The following is a 21629-nucleotide window of genomic DNA, read 5'->3' on the forward strand; positions in this document are numbered from 1 at the left end:
ACAATGGACTTTAGCCACGGCATGGGTTCTCGGTTAGAGAACCGACACCTCATGCATTGGAGTTATTCCTAACTAGGAAATGACCGAGCTCCGTCTTGTATACGAAATAACCAAATTAGAACCCAGAACTCTGAAGTAACTTAGGAATACGAAGACCAGTTAAAGCACCAACTCCAGGACGTGTTTTCCCTTCTAGTGATGACCTTGAATAAGTATATTGGGAGGAAAGGACTCATAGAAGTTTTTGAACGTACACACAGCAGATAGCCCGGGTGACAGATGCTTATAAGCAATTATTGAAAATATAAAGCTTTTAATTAATAAATCCAGCTATTTAATACATCAAAGATTTATACGAATATCTGAATTGAAAACAAGATTTAGGAGAAGACTAGTAGTTCTGAAACATTTTAAAACAGATTTCAAAAAACAGTTACCTTTTGTTTTAAATGCGTCATTCTTGAGACTCGAGAATTAAAGTGTCGGCTTATAATGTAGACATTCAAGTTTCACGTATGTATATAATTCAATGAATACTGATCAAATTCGGTCTCCATTAATACTTTCGTCTCCTGCTGAAATCACACACTCAACTTCATTAGGATTCTGTATAGAGTTTGAAGTGAAAACTCAAAATCTCCAAATATTAATTTTTATTTCTAGCACACAATACATCAAAATAAAAAAGTGTGAACTAGAGCATGATTATTTAAAATACAAAGTTTCCAGTTTGTTCTTTTTAATCATTCAATTGAGAAGACTAGACGTGAATGTACAATTTAGTGTTGCCATGATTTTTCGAGGGTTCTGTTTTATCACCAGACCTCTTCTATTATGTCTTGTTTGATACTAATTATCCTAAGACGTCTTAACGCTGTCAGAAATAAAGTTACAATAATTAGGCCTTAGATCGTATGATTCTCAAAATATTTGCAGTCTCTTATCATAAGCAGAATAAACGCATTATTGTGGTCAGCAGACTGCTTAGCTTATGTTTACTACATATTGACAACCGTATGACAAAAATGTTATGTCATACTTAGGCAAAACAAGATATTACCTTGGATCTGCTTAGCTATCTAGAGGTCCAAAAACATTGGAAACCAATTGATTAAAACAAGAAGCTTTCAATAAACATTAGGGGAAATGACTGCCTTCTTATTTAAAATAGAATAATAATTATTATATCTGCTAATGCATTTTCATTCCCAAAGAGAGCAGGTGGAATTCTTTAACTCGAACTTTTGGACACTTTAAGCAACCGGTCTGCATCCTTCGTCTCATTGGTGTTGAGTTCATTTCTGCCGATAATTTGTAGATCTGCTGGTCAAAGGAGCACACGGTAAAAACTGTTGCCATCTCGTGTTCCCAATCTTAACTGGCATTACTGTATGAAAACAGTACGAGTTCGATTTATCAGAGTTGGATTCTTATTTGTTATCCTTTAAATCTATATGGACAATTACTAATCACAAAGCAAGTGTGAATAATACTGTTTCTTTGCATGGAAAAAAATAAATTTCAGTCACACAGTATTTATGAGCGCAACTTTTTAATATTTCATGATTCATCTTCGAAGTTTTTTAACGATCTGTAAATATTCAAAAAGCTAGGCATTCCAAAAAGAGTTATCGACTTAACAAAATTCATTAAATACATTTCATATATGAAGCTATTAATCGCTTCTCGTTTTTTACTGTTCAGTATTTTTTTTTTTACTTTCATACTTCGAAATGATTGCGCTCTAGAAAAAGCAACACAGCTATCCATGAAAAAAAAAAAAAAAAAGCGGGAAGAATGGCATCTTCAGCACAATGTCTATATTAGGAAGAATCGATTTTCCTTCACCTCTACCTCTTCTATAATACTTTTTGGATGGGAATTGTTCCCAGTAAGGATATCTCATCTAGAGTTAGGTTTCCGGTTCACTATTACAATGCAGGCGATCTGCTCATTTATGTTAAGACAAGTTTGCAGATGAACTCTCTCTAAAAAATCATGTCCTTCAAGATTACTAATATTTCGTGAATTCTCGAGCAGACGGAAGAAACCATGTTCAGTTTCTCTATGATGGATCCCGAGACAATCTTTTTCTTAATAGAAAACATCGTGCAATTGCAAAATACTATTATTCGCTGTTCCTCTGCTGAAATAATCAGCTATCAAATTTAACTCTTAGTCGACAAATAACTGGAACGCATGCTCCCTTAAAATGCACGCTCCCTGAAAAGCAAGCAAGTACCATTTTTAAGCTTTTAAGAACGACTGTAACTTCATATGCTGTGTGCCAAGAAACGAACTCAGAAGTTGCTACAAAAGTCAATCAACTTTCGATGACAGGCGATTATTTTAAACTAAGAGTTAAATTTTAATTTCAGGTTTAAAAGTTGTGTGATAAGCTTAAAAGAGAAAAATCAATGTAACCAATACTTTGATCCTTTCTGTTGATAATACACTTTTTTTAAAATTCTGTTACGTGTCATCACGATGACAAGTACAGATTTTTAACAACCAATAAAAATAATAATCTGTTGATGCATATGTTATTTACTTAAGTAGTGCATTCCCTGCCACCCCCTACAGTGATACCTAAATTGGGGAACTTCTCTGATGATCTGCCAGCAGCTCTGCCGAAGTACTTCGCAAATGCAATAATTCTATTGCATTTGCGAAGTAATGAATCTTTTAATTTTATTAAAATTAATAAATGGAATTAAAATTAAAAGATTTTAATTCCAGGTCCCAGCTAAGAATCAATGAAATAACTTTCGGTAATTCATTTGTTAACTGGGGTACAGTTTAACTCTTCATGAAGGAAACTAAATGTTGATTCTATATCACTATATTTAAGAATATCTCTTACCTGTTCTAATACCCCAAAGAAGGGTTCGCCAAGGATGGGATTATTATCAGTAAAGTGCTTCCTTTTAAGGGGTGTGTTGACATAAGCTCCGCTCTCCTTGGGGAACATCTGGACTCCTCTGTGACGTCCATCAAAAATGTCAGTGAACTGTGAGTGACACTTACGATACAACATTGGTGGTGGACTCATCGGACGAAAGTCTTTAGGAGGCTTACAAAATCAAAGAGTAAAATAATGAATAAATCACCACAACATCAAGTTGAACACAGTGTTATAGGTAAATTCAATGATAATATATAAATGTCATTTTTTACCTATTTTACCTGCAAAGATGATACATCTTTGCAGGTCTCCTCGTTCAATGGACTTCGACCAACTTTTGAACATAACTGTTTCAGACATTTCGATTTCAACAGATTTGAAATATGTTTGTTTCTTCGTTGTTTCAACTCACCTGGGAAATTCGACCCATTTGGGCTAAAATGAAAGGACGGATTGTTGATTGGGGCGTGGAGGGTGCTCGCACTTTTACCTAAGATGCCTTAAGAGGTCGCAACATTCAATCATTTTAACAATTTCAATTTTTTAATACTGTTTCTTACACTGTCGTTGTTTAAGACCATCTGAAACCCCGTGCAAAGGAATCTAAATAGAGTGCGGATTTGTAAAAGGGAGAGAAACAAGGAAAATGCTGTAGATACGGCTGCTATGGATTACATGGTTCAACCGTTTTTTTATTATTATTATTATTATATTATTTAGGTAATGATTTACTCATGCATTTCCTTCTGATTGATATGCAGAGATTAACATAGGCTAAGTTTCTCAAAACTGAGAGAAGTTCATATTATTGGTGAAATGATTTCTCATAGAAATAAATAAATCACGTTTCACCTATGGATTCAGTCCATAATCGGTGTTCCCAGTATAACACCGTGTTCAACTTGACATTGGTGGTGGACTCATCGGACGAAAGTCTTTAGGAGGCTTACAAAATTAATGAGTAAAATAGAATAAATATTATCAAAATCCATTGATATTTGATAATAATTTGAAAATAATTAAACTCATATCCAGCCACATTTTGACAGAAAAGAAATGTTATTCGCTAGGCTAAGCTACATAACAAAATCTGCCAAGTGACCGAAAAAAACGATGGAACTGAAAAACATCGACCATAGGCCTTTGATGTTAGTCCCTGCGACTCTGATGATTTCACTAAAATGGAAAAATCTTTCGCAGATGTTTTCAGCATTACAAACAACGTTGTGGATATTATATTTAGAAACCACTGCAATGAAATTTACTAGTTAACTTGCATACTACTGGCCTGGTTGGGTGAGTGGTTAGCGCACTAGCAACCAAGAGGTAGTAGGAAGTTCGAATCCTACTGCAGGATGGATGCTTATCAATATCTTTAGGTGGGAGATGAACTTGGAGGGCTGAATAGGCTCGAAAGAGTTCCATGGTCTCTTCTAATTAATTTGTAAGCTATGATTCAGTCTAATGAGCTCTTTTCTTCAATAAGTATGATTTACATAATTTGCTTATTCACTTACGAAACATACACACCCTTCACATATCAAACATGAACTAAGCTTCCGATATTCATTGGATCTCTGACTATCTGATAAAACCCAATGCTCCGAAACAGCTGTCTATTAAGATAGTGAAATACGTAAAGTACTAATAAACTATATAGACTCCTGAGAAGCTTATCTTTTAATTGGTAAAATACCAAGGCAACTCAAGTTGAAGTTTTACATCACTTTCGAAACTTAAAGTTTCATAGTATAGGATATCTGTATTAGAATTCAGATATCCCACAAATTAAAAATAAGAAAATAATTAAGTTAAAGTAAGAATTGAATAATGAGGCATTATTTTGTAAAGTTGTTAAACGTTTGTTCTTTTTGTATGTGGAGAGCAAGACGTTTTGAAATGTTATTTTGTCTTTGGTTGCTTGATTAGACATAAAAGAAATTTATTAAATGAGTACAGCTTGACTGTAATTTTGTATGAGCTGTTCATGTTTCGTAATGTTGGTGTTGTTTGTATGTAGACAAACATTATTTGCAAAATATGTTGTCAATGACAGGGAAGCGAAAGTTACCGCTGTGTTCACGTTGTGAAAATAATTAAGTGCACTTTATTATTTTATTTAGTATGATGTAAAAAGTCTCAGGATAACACATACAAATTACATAAAACAACATAAAAACAATTGTAAAAATCATATTAAAAGGGGTACACTAGGTTGAAATGATTAAACATCAAAATTAAGAATCAGGAGTCAGAGCTTAATCCTTAAATCCCGGATCTACTCCCAAGGATTCTGGGGTGGATCCGGGATAACGTGAACTTACCTCTGTGCATAAAAACTAGTGAAATGAAGAATTGTTATAACTTCCGCCAGTTTAACCATAAATTCAAAATGAAAGTAGCGGAAGTTATAAAATTCTTCATTTCACTAGTTTTTCACAGAGAACTTTAGCGTCGTTTTCAAGCTCAGAGCTGAAATGGTAGCGCATAATGGTGGACTGGAGCGGGAGGCTCTGTGTATTCCCATGCATATGCAGATGTAAAAAGAATATTATGGAACAATGCTAATCTTTCAGATGTTCGGAGGAAGAAAAGAAGCACAGCAGGTGAAAAACTGTGAGGTTTCTGTGTCTTCACTATGTGAAGACTGAGCAGAAATTAGAAGAGTTACACATGGAAGACTGAGGGAGTATATCCTTTAAAAGAGATATTAGTGAAGTTTTTCATCGTCATTTTCATGACGATGGGTTAAGTATTCCATGACTTCTTTTTCTAAATTGGGTTCTGTCTACTGCCTCGGTCGCCCTCAACCCTTCCGTGCAGGACATACGGTAGTCTTTCTTGGGACATCCTGGCTATGTGCCCAAACCACCATAGCTGTCTCTCGTGTAGCCAATTAGGGTGTTATCATTGTAGCCCAACTCTTCTCTTACTTTATGATTTGCTTCCCCCCCCCCCCATTTTGTGCCGTTGATTCTTCTTAAGCACTTTGATTCAAGATGTTTTAATCTTTTCTTCTAGTCTGCCAGTGAACCAGCTCTCCGCTCCGTACAGTGCCACTGGAAGGATCACTGAGTTGAAGTCTTTAAGCTATGGCTATTTTCTTTTTTGTTTATTCATATTTTATTAAACTTATTTATTGCTAACCATCCCAGACTTATTCAGTGCTTGATAGTTTTCACGTAACTTAAATATTCAGTGATTAATGATTCGAGATATTTGAAACTGTCCACGTATTATATTCTTTTATTATTATTGTAACATTGATATATTTTTTCACGCTGTCCATTACTATAATTTTTGTCTTATCGAGATTTGTAGTGGCATTTGTTGCTGATTAGATTTAGATCAGAAATAATTGATTTAGATCAGAAATAATTGATTTTAGGTTCTCTAAATTATCGACTATCAGTTGCTCCAAGGCAATTTTCCAAGGATTCTCCAATTTCCTCTACGAGGAACAGGTTGAACAAGTAAGGAGAGAGGGGGCGGCCTGTATGATTCCCCTCTAGGATAGGATTTTACTTGTTTTTCAATATTCCTGAATTTTACTATTGTCTGTGCGTCTTTATAGCACATTCTGATTAGATATGTTTCCAATCCTTTTTTATGCAGTATTTCTATCATGCAGTTTAATTCTACTGAATCTAAACTTGCTTGCAGTCTATAAAGCATACAAAATGGCTTTTTGCTTTACTCGAGTTACATCTGTTAGTCTCTGTAAAATGAAGATTTCATCGTTGGTTCCTCTTCCAAATATGAAACCTTTGTTCTTCTTTCATTACTTCTTCATACTCTTTCTTTATTCCGCTTTAATGATTCTAACAAAGATCTTGTAAGCACGTAGCTCAGCAATGATATAGGTCTAGAGTTGTCACATTTTCCTTTATCTCATTTTTTATGTATTGGAATGATTTTATTGAGTCTCCGGTAATCAGGGATTTTCTATTTTTCTATTATTAGGTTGCATAAATGTGTGCAAGGTTAATTAGGAATTAGGTTTCAGTGATTTCTTTCTTGTTTTGCAGTTCAGAGTTAAACCACTCTGAGGAAGAAAGTAAAAATATATACCTCCACCACACACACACACACACGCGTATATACACTGCTTGGAAAGACGTCAACGGACACCACAGTGTGAGCAGCAAACAGCCATGGAGCCCACCTTAATAAGCTGTAGGACCTCCTTTCGCTTCGATGACTGCAGCAATCCTATGGGGCATACTTTCCACAAGCGTACAATAATGATCAATGGGGACTTTGGACCATTCTTCCTATAGGCATGTAATGAGGTTCTGGATTGCTGTGGGAAGGACGTCCCTTGACCTCACTCAACGCTCCAGATCACCTCACAGATTCAACAGGGTTGAGATCAGGTCTCTGTGAAGTCCAGTCAAGTGGTGATGTTCATGTCCAAAAACCACGCAGTTACAGCAGCAGCCTTATGACATGGTGTGCATTGTCTTGCTGAAAGAGACAATAGTCAGTTCCATAGAAACGCCACAAAATAAGAAACATTGTAATGTCCAAAATGATCAGATACTTCTCGGAGTTCAATGTTCGTGGCACCACAAATAGAGGTCCGAGGTCAAACCAGGAAAAACAGGACCATACAATCACACCGCCACCTCCGGATTTCATAGCTGGGGTTACACACTCTGGTAAGAGACTTTCATCGGGCATCTACCACATCCACATCCCTCCATCTGCTCGGTAGAGGATGTAGCGTGATTCGTCACTCCATAACACATACCTTTCCAAGCTTGCACGTCTCACTGTACACGCTATTTACACCACTGAAGACGACGCCGCATGTTGGTTCGGCTAAGGCGTCGCTTGCATATTGCGGTCCTGTCATGGAAATCCATGTTGCGAGACTTGATTCTGAATGTTTTTTTGCAGATTTGTGTTCCAGTCGATGCCCGGACCTCTACATTCAACGTGTCGGCCGACAAATGGCGGTTTCACGTTGCACCCTAATGTCACGTTCGGTGAGTGTGATAGGTCGTCCACTACGGGCAGCACTTTTAGTTGACTGCCTTAACTTCCATTTCAGTGTGGTATCACTGATTGTTGATCCAATTTGTCAACAATTTGCCGAACAGATAGGTCTGCAACATAACATCCTATCACAACGCCTTTTTCAAACTCCGTGTCCTTCTGCAGCCATTACAACTGAACACAGTTGCACTGACCTATAAACCTGCTACAAACACGTAACTCGTTTTGTGGTCTCATGCACCTTGGCCATGGGAGTGTCGAAAGAAATCAACGGACACTCCCATGCACCTTGGCCATGGGAGTGTCCGTTGATTTCTTTCGAAGCAGTGCGCATACACACAATACATAAATACTGTTTCCATACTTCGCTACAAAATAATAATGGATATTATATGGATATAAAACCCAGCTAACGCATTTTATTCCCTTATAGGGTGTAGGCGAGGCCATTTTAGTCCTATTTAACTTTTGCAGATTGGGCGGACAGTTAAATAATAATAATATTTGGATATTTATTAAATCTTGTTATTTCTATTTATTTTCTAAGTCAAGATATATTATTCCATGTTTTCGGCAACAAACTTTAGTGTTTTGCTTTTATTTTTAATAAATTCAAAATAAAACAGTTTGATCTTCAAATTAATTGGGGACTGCTTACATTTAATAGTTGTTTGAGCAATTCTTTATTTTCTTTATTTGTACACTAGATGGCACCACAGTTATCTATATGTTGCATGCCCTAGTAAATATATATATTTATTGCAAACATGTACAAACACCTTTAATGAAGGATACAAACATTGTGTGCAATTTTAAGAAATAGCTGAAAGAAAATTTCTGGATGTTGTAAAAAAAAAACAAATCAGATGTCACAAAATGTCAAGAACCAGACAGTTGTAGGGAAATAATTTCACAGTTATTCAATAGATGCAATTTTTCGAATGAGTCTTTCTGAATCAGTACTTACTAAATTTATATTTTGTTTACTATTATTTCAACTACGCTAGAATGATTTCCATTATAAATAGCATTTCATGAATGGACTGAAATCACGAGGAAGTATATTTCGAACTAGCTTTAACATGTATGAACTTTTACGACAAAATTTAAAAAAATAATACCATATTACTGAAAATTGTACTCTCGCTGTTTTAAGGATGCTTGTGTCATGACGTTTCTTAAAATTCACACGATAACACAAGAAAAGGATGAATAATATTTATTAAAAGGCCATATATTTCGATCTGAAAATTAAGGTCATCAACAGTGGCAATAGATAACATTAGGTAATAGAATACAAGGAGAAGGAGAATAATGGATTAATTTAAGACAGCAAGAACCGCGTGATGTTATACATAAAACAGCCAAAGCAAAAAACTGAAGAATCTTAGTATTATTAGCTATTCTTAATTGTATTATTAATTATTTTTAAAAAAAGTTAATCATATGTGATTAGAATAAAACTTTCCCATATTTTTTTTTTAAAGTGAGAAGCAGTTATTCCAATTCAAGTTCGAACGATGAAGCAAAGCATAGTCTAAAGATAAGCGCTCTCCTCTGGCGCTTCCTGGCATCTACCAGATTCTATGTGACTATCACCTCTCTTATTTCGGACAAACCAATTCTACATCATCATCAGTGGAAAATCTGAGAAACTGGGCCTTGTACAACATGGAATAGATATCGACCATTATAGCCCATGGTCTGAAACACGCTTACTCCGTCGGAGTAGCCATAAGCGCCAAAGCCTTGCCCCATCGTCCGAATTTGAATTGTAACGACTGCTGCTCACTTTCAGAAATATGGGGGGGGGATTATCATAATCACACATAAGTAAATAATTTTAAATAATTAATAATACAATTAATCAGTTTGATTTTCTTTATAATATTACCCAGCTCTCAATTTTAAATGTGTCCATTGTTCTATTTCTACCTTATATTCCATTACCTAATGCCACTGATAATGATCTCTAATTTTCAGATCGAAATATAATAGGGGGTGGGGGGGGGATCTGGAAAGTTCCGATAAACTCCTAGAACAAAAATTAATTAATTTTGTCTTCTTATATATATCCTAAAAGAAAATACATTTTCTGAAAAAAACATTTTTGTTCTGAGTGTTTATCAGAACTTAGCGGACTCCCCCCCCCCTGCCCGTATATTCATTATGTTCTTGTATTATCGACTGAATTTTAAGAAAATTGTAGTGCTTAGTGGCGAATATTAACGACAAAAATGAATGATTTATTTTTTTCATAACACTAACATTATTTAATAAATATTTTACATTATTTATATATAAACATTCTACGTTATTGACATATAAACATTTTTAAATGTTTTGGGATTTGTTTCCCGTGAATGTCTCTTTGTCCAATGAAAAGTTAAGAACAGTTTTTACTTTACATACTCTTTTTTGTTTATAATATATGTAAATAAAGATATGTTACAAATAAAATCATGCGCTCATCTGGGACCGTTAATTTCTACGCTAGCTTCGATTTTGAGGTTTCAGAATCTAGTTGTCCTAGTTGAATTGAGTTGCATAAAACTACCATTAGAAGAACAATAATAATACGTACCACTATAACATCACTATTGCAATAAACATTTTGGAAATTCTGAAGAAAAAGAAATGCTAGTCGAATTGGTCATCGAAGCAAGCGATTACGACCATTCAACTTCTGATTTGAATAATCCCATCTTCATCTTTAACAGGTTGCAAGAGGAGATGACAGACTTTTCTTGCCAGAAACTCGGGCACTTCATCTCACAAATAAGCAAGCCAGCCATAAGAACACATAGACAGCAGACAATAATATATGAACCTTCTAGCTTTAGCTGCTTCGGCTTAATTCCAAACAATAAACAAACATGTTCGGCGTTTTTTCCATTTTTCTTTCTTTCTTTTTTTTTTTGAAAGCCTCATATATCCACTAAGCTGTGTTCTCTCTTTCTCCATTTCCTGTACACCTTACTACACTCATCTTCCTAAATAGACATGTATCACATCTTGAATACACCTTCCTGAACCAATTTACAGAATTCTCGGATCAATTCGCATTTGTTATTGATAATGGGTCGAAACTTTTCGAATTTCTTCTATTCAGAATGCAGCATTACTACCAGTTCCCTACATCGAATCAATAACCGTCTCCTACGCATTCAATTCACCATGGGGAAAGAAAATGCTGGTAGTTACCATTCCTGGATATCCTGCTTACTCGCACAGCCTCCGGTACTTCGTCAACCAGTGTTTATCAAAAACCTACTTTATTGGCAGATACATTCATCAAAAGTCTTCTCATCACACCTCTCAGATATTGGTGTTAACAAATCTTTAATTCATAGAGCACATAATGTGTGCTCATCTCCTTCAAGCTTACAACAAGAACTTCTCACTATCAAAACTTTAGTCGAATTTAATGGTTACAACCCCTCATCAAATCCAGCAGATAATTGATTCCTATGTTCCAACACCTCAGGATTCTTCAACAGAACGCAGGGTTCCAATCCCCTTATATTTCTGGTATCTCTGAACCTACTGCTAGAATTTTGAAGAAATGTCATCTCAATCCCACATATTTTCCGATAAGCAAAATTTCTTATCTGTTACCATCTACAAAAGACAAACTGTCGCCTATCTTGAGCTAGTGTTTACTAGATTCCTTGTGAATGTACGAGGTTTGCGGAAGTGGTCTGCAAGTCTGCGAGGGTGGTCTGAAAAGTTCTCGGCCTAATAATGAAAAAACGAATTTATAATTTCAATTTTTTTTCAACATAATCTCCCTTAAGACTAATACATTTATTCCAGAGATGCTCCAGCACCATTATCCTGTCCTTGTAGTAGTTCTCAGTAAGATCTGCAAAATACCCCTCTACAGTTGCAATCACCTCTTGATTCGAAGAAAAACGCTGACCAGCGAAGAAGGGTTTTAGTTTTGGAAAGGGATAGAAGTCAGAGGGAGCTAAATCTGGGGAATAGGGTGGATGTTCCAATAATTCATAGTGCAGATCCCTCAATTTTCCCATTGCAAAAACACCTTTGTGGGCAGGTGCATTCTCCTGATGAAAGATGATTTTTTACTTCTGCAAACTGGGTCTTCTCCCACAAATTTTTTCGTCTAGTCTGGTTAAAAGATCGGAATAATATTTCCCGGTTATTGTTTTACCCTTTTCAAGATAATTAATAAACAAAATGCCTTTAGCATCCCAAAACACCGATGCCATGATGTTTCCTGCTGATGGAACCGACTTTGGCGCTGATCAACCGGCTTCTAACCATTGTTTTGACTGCTGTTTGGATTCTGGTGTGTAATGGTGAATCCAAGTCTCATCCATAGTAATAAATCGACGCACAAAATCGGTTTTATTCTTGTTGAAACGCTCCAAGCACTGTTCAGAGATTTTTATGCGAGTGGTTTTTGATCTGCTGTGAGCAAGCGCGGCATCCATCTTGTGCAAAGCTTTTTCATTTGCAATTTTTCATGCAAAATATATCCCACACGTTCTTTTGAAATTCCTATAGTCCAAGTAATTTCGCGCACTTTGACCCGCCGGTCATCCAATACCATATCGTGCACTTGATCAATGATTTCCGGTGGTGTTACAATTTTTGGACATCCTTCACGTGAATCATCTTCAAGGCTGGTACGGCCACGTTTAAATTCGGCAGCTCATTTCTTAATTGTTGAAAACGAGGATAAGTGTGCCCATAAACTTTTATTAACTTCGAATGAATTTCGTTTGGCGTTGAACCTTCTTTTACAAAGAATTTTATAACCGCACGATACTCGATTTTATCCATTTCAAAGAACAGACAACACTTTTGTTTGAGACAGCTGAAGAAATCAAACTGCTTGATAGAATGACTTGCAATTTCACATGGATGCTTATGACAGATGTACCAACTTAGAAAAAAAAAATCTTGCCGATAGTGTTGCCATCTATGGTCGAAGCCGAGAACTTCTCAGACCACCCTCGTAATCTGACATACTTTGTGCAGACAGGCTGTTCTGAGGAAAAAATAATTTATGAACATCGGAACTACATTAAATACGTGAAATCTCAAAAGTCTGGTCTGGCGCTGCATAGTATTGACACTAAAAACCCAGTATCCGGTGGGATGAAGCTCGTCTTCTTCACAGAAGTAGTTTTAAATATGAACGCCTTTTCAAAGAAAGCTGTAAAGCTATTTTACATCGGCCTAACCTGAGTCGGGAAGATTCTCTCTCTCTCTCCCCCAAAAGTTTTTTTACGTAAGATTCTAATTTCATGTAAACATCAAAAATAATTTTAATATTATTTATTAATATTAACATGAATTTCTAGCTCGCGGCAACCATTTTTAATTGGCAAACCGATTGTTGTAATATACCTTAAATTCCTGTTCTTTGATTTGTTTGTTTCTACACACTGATGATGTAATGTTATTTTCAATACGAAATACCTGTATCCTCATTAAATTATTACTGTGGTTATCGTGTAATTTTATTGTTTATGGTGATGACCGACAAATCACTGTTACACCATTACACCACTATAGTGTTAAAGTGACAGTCACCGTACCGTTATTTGAATACAATGGCATTGAAATTTGTTTCCTTTTAGTGGTAGAGCAGAAGGAATGAAGTTATTTCCTTTTTAGTTGCATTCTTTTGTAATACCTCCGTAGTGCAATCGGAAAATTTGACGTTAAAGCTCGAAAGCACAGAAATGAAGCCGTCATACAAGGACAAGCAATGCCTATTTCCTTATAAAATCTTGTGCACTCATCTTGTTTCCTGTAAAAACAAATATTTAACTTTAGGGTTTGTTGTAGGTTTTTTTTTTTCCCCCGCTATTAGTCAATAGTTCAGCGCCAATCCCAAGAACAGAAGCTTAAACCACTTTTCAAACTAAACTTTCCAAGTTAGCTTCAAAACTCTTGGCGAGCACCTTTTGGATTTTAACAGATTTTTAAATCCAGGTGAGACTAACAAGAATATGAATTGTGAGAATTCGAAAAAAATGCCTAATATAAAATAGTCAGATATAACCTTTACTCAACTGACTCCATGAAATTTCCAATTTTGGCTGCACAGTCATGCCAAAACTAATCTATAGTCAGAACTATAGTCTGCATCTTTGATTTACAATTACAAACTGTCGCTTTTAAAATAAGCACACAAACGAAATTACTCTGCAAGGGGAAAAAGAAAAAAAACCATCCCACTACAAATTCGCATTGATATCACGCTGAGAAGATAATAATAATAATAATAGGAACTAATTACATTATTCTGTTATCAGTGGGAATGCTTTGGCACAAAGTCTTACTTTGTTGCCACTGATAGTTTAATTCTAATTTCAAACGAAAACGATAGATGAATGAAATTCAAACCAACGATTTTTACTTGATGATTCGAGATTCCTTGATAGAATACCTAGCTGGTAAAAAAGAGAATTTTAACAACTATACCCGTAGAAAAACGAAACTGTTAAAAATTTTGCGAGACGTTATTTTTTTTAATTAGACATTAAGTAAAACAAAAAAGATTCTTGATATATATATATATATATATATATATATATATATATATATATATATATATATATATATATATATATATATCTAATGTTCACTAACATTTCAATCACAACAAATTATATTTAAAGTTACTTTTTAAGGAAACGTTATAAAGCGTGTTTGAAACAAGCTTTTCTTCTCTTTTTTTTTTTTTTTGTGAACGCTGAAATTGCGAAATTCGTTATGGTGGAAGGGGATCCTACTTTAAAAACCTATTGCAGCAATGTATTTGCATTTTAGTGTTTTTTTTTTTTTTTTAATCATATTTTTGCGCCATGGCAACTCCAGGCTTGTAAGGTGTGTCCGTAATAATCCACATAACGGATAGTCGCATATTTTAATTTGAAAAATCGCTATACAATTAGGTGTTATGGTCTGTATTATTACGATCTACAAGCCCCGCCTTTTAAGTGGTTAAAAACAAAATCTTTAGGTGGAAAGTGATTTTAATGTGCAATGCGAGATCACAAAACGATGACTGGGAGCTGAAAAAAGTACTAGATTTAATCTTTAGAGCAAAACATTTCCGGATTATCTAACCCTTAGATCACCCATGATACTAGGAGTTTAGATTTCATGGACAACTGCCATAAAAATGGGGGGGAAACAGTGGGGAAAATGGATCCCTATCCCCATTACATTTAAGGAGAGAGAGACACCTTCCAGCCTTCATTTGACATCGAGATGATGAGCTGCAATGATCATTTGCGTATCTCATATTTTCCACTGCATTGTGTCATTGCCTCGATTCTTTCACTGCCGTAATTACCTTTCAAATAAGCAACTAAATTAAATAAGATTACTAGCAGTTTAAGTGCTGGGTATTCTTCTCAATCATCTTGCTTCTTGAGCGTTATTTCGTTGAACACTTACTGTGGCTTGGAAAGATTTGCGTTCAAACCACACCGAGACAAACAACCTTAAAGGGAAGGGTAAGTTGAGTTTTACTACCAAAAAAGGAGGTTTTTTTTTTGAAGAAAAAAAAAAAACTAATATCGGATATACGCACTTAACAGACATAAACCAGCTTCTGTAGCCTAAAAGGCAATGGTAAGCGATTATGCTAAGAATATATTTTATCGCACAAGTAATATATTTCTGAGTCTACCCACCATTTTAGGGAGTTGTGAATTTATTCAGAATTTTACTTACCAGGCGAGGAACCCCAAGCCTTTCGGGATACGTGAAGTCCGATTTCGTTACGGATAGCGGCTTTCTATCCCAATCTACATGATGACGTCTCATCATCGTCTTCAGTACTGGATTAGCCTCTGTAATATCACTGGAAGGGAAAAATAAATAAATAAATAACAAAGAAAGATATCATTAATAAACGTTGTTTTGTTCTTATATTTAGTTATTTGTTAAATGCTACTAAGTGGGGTAATTGCGTTGCTGGTGCTGCTGGATGATATCATTTGTGAAAGCGAATAGCGTAATACATACACACAAATTTTTAAATAAATGAATATATTAAAAATATCGTCATCCAGCGGAAAAAAAACAAAAAACTGTTCTCCTTAAAATTCGCGTGTTCCTAAAATCGTAATCTCTTTTTGTTTTTGTAACTCATAACAACTGAAGTAATATATTATACAGTGATGCTGTTTGTGACATTTAAATTGCCTCAGAAACAAGATTGACTGGTGAACCTGGATACAAGGAAGTTCTATTTGACACCTAAAGTGGAAAAACATAAAACGTGACCCAAACGTTTTTTCTCTCAAAAATGTTCGAATGCCAAAAGCTCAATCTGTAAACGGTTAAAAAAAAAAAAAAAAGTAGCCGTTCTCTACGTAAGACTCAATGGTATGTCATGGTTTCACAAAAAAAAAAAAAAAACGGAATTAATACTGTGATTACGACTGTTAATTCTATCTCTTGATGGCAGCGAACTGCGTGTATTCACTGACCACTTTAAGCATTTTAATGGTTGAAAAAAACAATTTTCTGGAAATAATTTTACGATATTTAACGTAGACAATGAGCTATCAGTTTATGTTTATTGAATATATCTAGAAATGGCATTACTTTTGGCGATTCTTTTTCCGAAATAAAAATTATTCTGGGTTTTAAATATTTCACTTCATATAAAAAAAGAGCAATCTTTTTATTTTCCGACATGATTAGCCAAGTGGTTAATGTATCTGCTCTCCAACTAACAGCCTGTGGTCTGGATGCATGAAAAAAGTTCCATCTTTGATCTCTATAGCAGAATTTCCAGATTAAATAAATAAATAAATATAAATTTTAAATATCCTTAACCTGCCTATAGTAGCAATGTACCTGAGGTTTCCAACCTTTCGTACATGAGAGACGAAACGCTTGCTCTGTGTCTTTCCAAATGGCAAAGACATCTTCCACATAACGAAGCCAAAGAGATAGTTTTGGATTAATATTTGAGATTTTTTCGACAAAGGTTCCAAATAAGAGTTTGCCAAATCTGAGAATAGTGGCGAGCCCAGAGAATATTTCTTGGTACCTCCACATTACACCGGCTAACTCATATTCAACTGAAAAGTTCTTCTAGCCGAATGGACCTGAATCCAGCTTCTTTCAACGAAAAAGGCATAATCGGTGAGGACTGAGCTACTGAGGCTCTGTTACAAAGTGCTTTAGGCCAAAATTTCTACATTTAGTAAAGTAACATTATTTTTTTCCTAATATCATTATATACAGAATTTAATAATATTGCAAAGCAGACCGTAGGATGAGTAAACTGAACTTCCCGAGTTGGGGACGTCCATTTTTGTGGAGGGAGGGGGGGGATGAATAATTTTCTCGGGAAGGTGTTAATGTGAAACACTTTTTAATGATTTTATATTAGCAATATTTTATATTTGAAAAGTTTAGGTTTATATGATAAAAATATGATTATTTATAGCTAATTTTCATATGACACCTGTTTTATGAATTTATGAAATTCCCAAAATATTTTAGAGGGGAATAAATGGGAACTTTTGATATAATCTAGTTAATAGGCATTATAATAATGAAAAGCTTTAAACAAAGGTAAATGGATAGGAAGATGTATCAACAACATACAGCTTAAAATCAAGAAATATTATGATCGGAATACAATAATTCAAAAATAGCTCAAAAATATTTTCGAAGAAATAATAATTCCAAAGTAGTATCACGTGTTGTAAATATAAAATTCCTTTGTAAAGAGAGTTCTCAATGGTCAGGGAAAATGTTTTACCAATTTTCCACATTCCAGTAAGGAGAATATAAAACCAATCCACCGAAGAAAATGACTTTCGAATATTAATTTGCAACACTGAATGAACAAATAAAAAAGAGGAAAAAAAGCTGAATGAACAGTCGAAAATAAACATTCTACAATTTACAGAATACAACTAGTCTCGAGGGTGATTAAGGGCAGTTCAGGAATCCCACAATTATAAGTTATTTTGTTGCACAATAATTCACGCACATGAAATGCAAATAGAAAACAAGCTGGTGATTACATAAACAATTGGACTAACTTCTACCGTACAACACCCCGCAAAATTACTCGATGGCTTCGGTTTAAGTTTCAGTAAGGACATACCGTGAGTAGACATATTACTTACTATTATAATAACGGAATTAACTCACGCAAATTATTCTTTATTCGTATAATTTTCGCCTGAGTATCACAGGCATCATCAGTACAGTACAAAGGCTAAATAAACAATAACTGTTACATTCACAAAGCGCCACCTAAGTAGCTAAGGTTAAATTTCCTAAATTTATTTAAAAAAAAAAAATTTTTCCCAATATATATAAATAAATATATGTGTTTACAATTACAAGTTAGGAAAGATTTGCTAATTTATAGAGTACTATCTCCCACAAGGGAGGAAAGACGTAAACCATCGGATCTGTTTAGGTTAGGGGGGGGGGTGAAGTAACGTTTCCCATGTTTCTTTGTAAAGCCGTTCCATTAGGAACCGACTTTTGTGAATGACTTTTGTCTTGTTCCATTGAACTCTATGTCTGGTGTTGATGGCATGCTCTGCAAGTCTAGACTGTTCGGGTTCAAGGTACTGGATGTACGACGTGTTCTTCTAACCGGATCAGAGGAGATCTTTCTGTTTGTCTGAAATATGATAACCCACAAGAACAGGTAATCTGGTAGACACCTGGATAGCTGAGATGTGGGGGCTTGTCCTTTGGAGACATGAGGAATGTAGAGATTTTTCTGACGGGTCGAAAGACCACACAAATATTTAGTTGTTTTAATACTTTAGCTACGCATTTGCTAATGCTTTGTACATAGGGAATAGGTATACGCGTAGGTTCTTCTGTATTTGAAGAGGATACTAGAGTATGACTACTTGAAGCTCTTTTTATGAAGGAATTCTTATAACCATTGGAATATGAAGGAGGAATCAATATATTACAATTCTTTTTGTAATAGTTCTTCTGAAGAACAAAAGGAGTGGGCTCTATGAACTAGTGTTTTTATGGTACCTGCCTTTTGATTGGGATGGTGATGTGATTCAGCATGAATGTACTGGCCTGTATGAGTCTCCATCCTATAGACTGTGAATTGTAGGTTACCATCTGGTTGGCAAAGAATTAAGAGGTTTAGAAAGGCTAACTGCTTATTTACTTCTACTTCTAGGGTGAACTGGATCCTTGGATGAAGTGTATTTATTTTTGAGAGAAACTGTTGTAATTCTTCCGAAGTGCCCTTCCATATGGCAAAAATGTCGTCCACATATCTGAACCAAAGGTTAGGTCTGGGTGTAATGTTGTCAAAGATACGTTGTTCGAAGTGCTCCATGAAGTAGTTGGCAATAGCAGGAGATATTGGATTACCCATTGCTGTTCCTTCGATTTGTTGAATCGTGCTCCAGCATCCTCTTCAAATACAGAAGAACCTACGCGTATACCTATCCCCTATGTACAAGGCATTAGCGAATGCGCAGCTAAAGTGTTAAAACAATTAAAGATTTGTGTAGCGTTTTGACCCGTCAGAAAAATCTCCACATTCCTCATGTCTTCTCCTCTCTCTAGAAAGGAGAAGCTCCCACATCTCAGATATCCAGGTGTCTACCAGATTCCCTGCTCTTGTGGGTTATCATATTTCGGACAAACAGGAAGATTTGCTCTGATCTGGTTAGAAGAACACAAGTCGTACATCCAGTACCTTGAACCTGAACAGTCTAGACTTGCAGAGTATGCCATCAACACCAGACATAGAGTTCAGCGGAACAAGACAAAAGTCATTCACAAAAGTCGGTTCCTAATGGAACGGCTTTACAAAGAAACATGTGAAACGTAACTTCACCCCCCCTAACCTAAACCGATCCGATGGTCTACGTCTTTACCCCTTGTGGGAGATAATACTCTATAAATCAGCAAATCTGTCCTAACTTGTAATTGTATAAAAATATATTGATTTATATATATATTGGGAAAAAAAAGTTTTTAAATAAATTTAGGAAATTTAACCTTAGGTACTTAGGTGGCGCTTTGTGAATATCACAGTTATTGTTTAATTAGCCTTTGTACCTGTACTGATGATGCCTGTGATACTCAGGCGAAAATTCTACGAATAAAGAATAATTTGCGTGAGTTAATTCCGTTATTATAATAGTAAGTAATGGCTTCAGTTCTTAAGCGCATTAGTTTTCAACAAAGAAATAAATATATTTAAAATATATTTTTTTCTCAAAAAAATAAATATGTTTACTTTGATTTATTTCTAGATAGTATATATTAAAAACTATTTTTTGTAGTGGCTTCATCTGTTTTTCCTTCACTCATAAAATAATTTTTTGCGAATTTTCAGATTTCTCGTAAAAGATATGGTTTTTAGAAGATTTGAATATAAGTTATAAAACAGTCATATAGATTTTTCCCCCCAGCTTTCTTAGTTAGAGAACTGGCTTCTGTTTTAACTGATCCATGTTACATCCTTTTCACACAATAATAAGTGAAAAGCATTACGATCACGAGATGGTGTCCGTTGTCTGCTATACTTATTCTCCCCCTCCCCACCTCGATACCTCTAAATTTATTGAAGCTAATGGACTCAACTTTCGATGATGGCTAACAGTGGAGACCGGCTGTCCGCAAATTTCCAAAATATTATTAGTACTTAAAAAAGGCTCTAACTACTTACGGTGAATCAGTGGCGCACCCAGAGGAGGGGGGACAGGGGCCCTCCCCCCAAAGAAAAAAGGAAAAAAACACTAGAAAATTTTACAAAAATCTTTTCCTAATTAATAAAATTATTATTTTTTTAATTTATGTTGTGTCGTGTCTTCTATTTCTATACTACTTATGAATTAGCGATCATTGCAGATGTTCAGTCATAGTAGGTCGTATGGATGCATAGTCTGTATTCTCAAATCGTCTACTCAACTCTCCCCTCCCCCCAAGATTAAACCCTGAGTGCGCTACTGCAGTGAATAAAAGATATTAGATAATTTACTCATTTTAACGAATTTTATCCCCCTGTAACAATAGATATCAGTACATATTTAACCTGTGCCTCCATCTAGTGTCAAAAATATCAAAAAAACTAAATCCCTCATTTTTGATAAGAAGCTAAGACAATTATCCGAAGCCAAGGAGTAAAACTGAATCTAAACAGCGGTTTTCTATCAGAGAAATGGGAAGTGCACACAGAATTTGAAGTTTGTAGGTAAAATGTATGACGGACACAGAAATCTTGACTTTTATTTCTTAAAACTTTAAAATAGCGTTATAGAGAAATCACTCTTGTTACAGTTAAAAAAAGTTCCTGTATATTTAATATTCTTACAGTAATGGTCAATGGAAAAATGCTCATAAAAAAGCCTTCTTCTTCTTCTTTTGGCTAGTATCTGGCTTCTAGATATCTTCTTTTAGTTACATGTTTTTATTTATTTATTGTATTCATATATTTTTTGACCACTAAATTTAATGATAAATTATGCCAACAAGTTTCACCAACTGGGCTGTTTGGCTTCTTCAGGGCATACAAACAGTAAAGACAACTCAAAGTCGCTAGTAGTACGTACAACAAACCTATAAAATATAACAAAATTAAAAAGACGCGTAACACAATACGCATGGAGCGTGTGTTTCATTAGTTATTGTTGTGTGTGCACGCTCTGTAGTTTGCATAGAAATTAAATTCTGGCAAGCTTGGGGTTTTCCATATGTCGGGGTT

The 21629-nt window shown here is 35.1% G+C and overlaps 1 protein-coding gene across 1 annotated transcript in view; it reads right to left on the reverse strand.

Annotated features, from left to right (window-relative positions):
* Positions 1–2776: 2776 nt before the first annotated feature.
* LOC150101029 (cilia- and flagella-associated protein 95-like) overlaps positions 2777–21629 on the reverse strand; it is a 40668-nt gene continuing 21815 nt past the window's right edge. The window contains exons 4-5 of the mRNA XM_090402152.1: positions 15629–15758; positions 2777–3073 (exon numbers count right to left, since the gene is read on the reverse strand). Coding sequence (XP_090258278.1) covers positions 2777–3073; positions 15629–15758 — 427 coding nt within the window. The remainder of the gene's footprint in view (positions 3074–15628; positions 15759–21629) is intronic.

The sequence above is a fragment of the Typopeltis vanoorti genome, chromosome 12 (genome assembly GCF_054136105.1).
Source record: "Typopeltis vanoorti isolate ZY-2024b chromosome 12, IOZ_Tvanoo_1.0, whole genome shotgun sequence".
Lineage (NCBI taxonomy): Eukaryota > Metazoa > Arthropoda > Arachnida > Uropygi > Thelyphonidae > Typopeltis > Typopeltis vanoorti.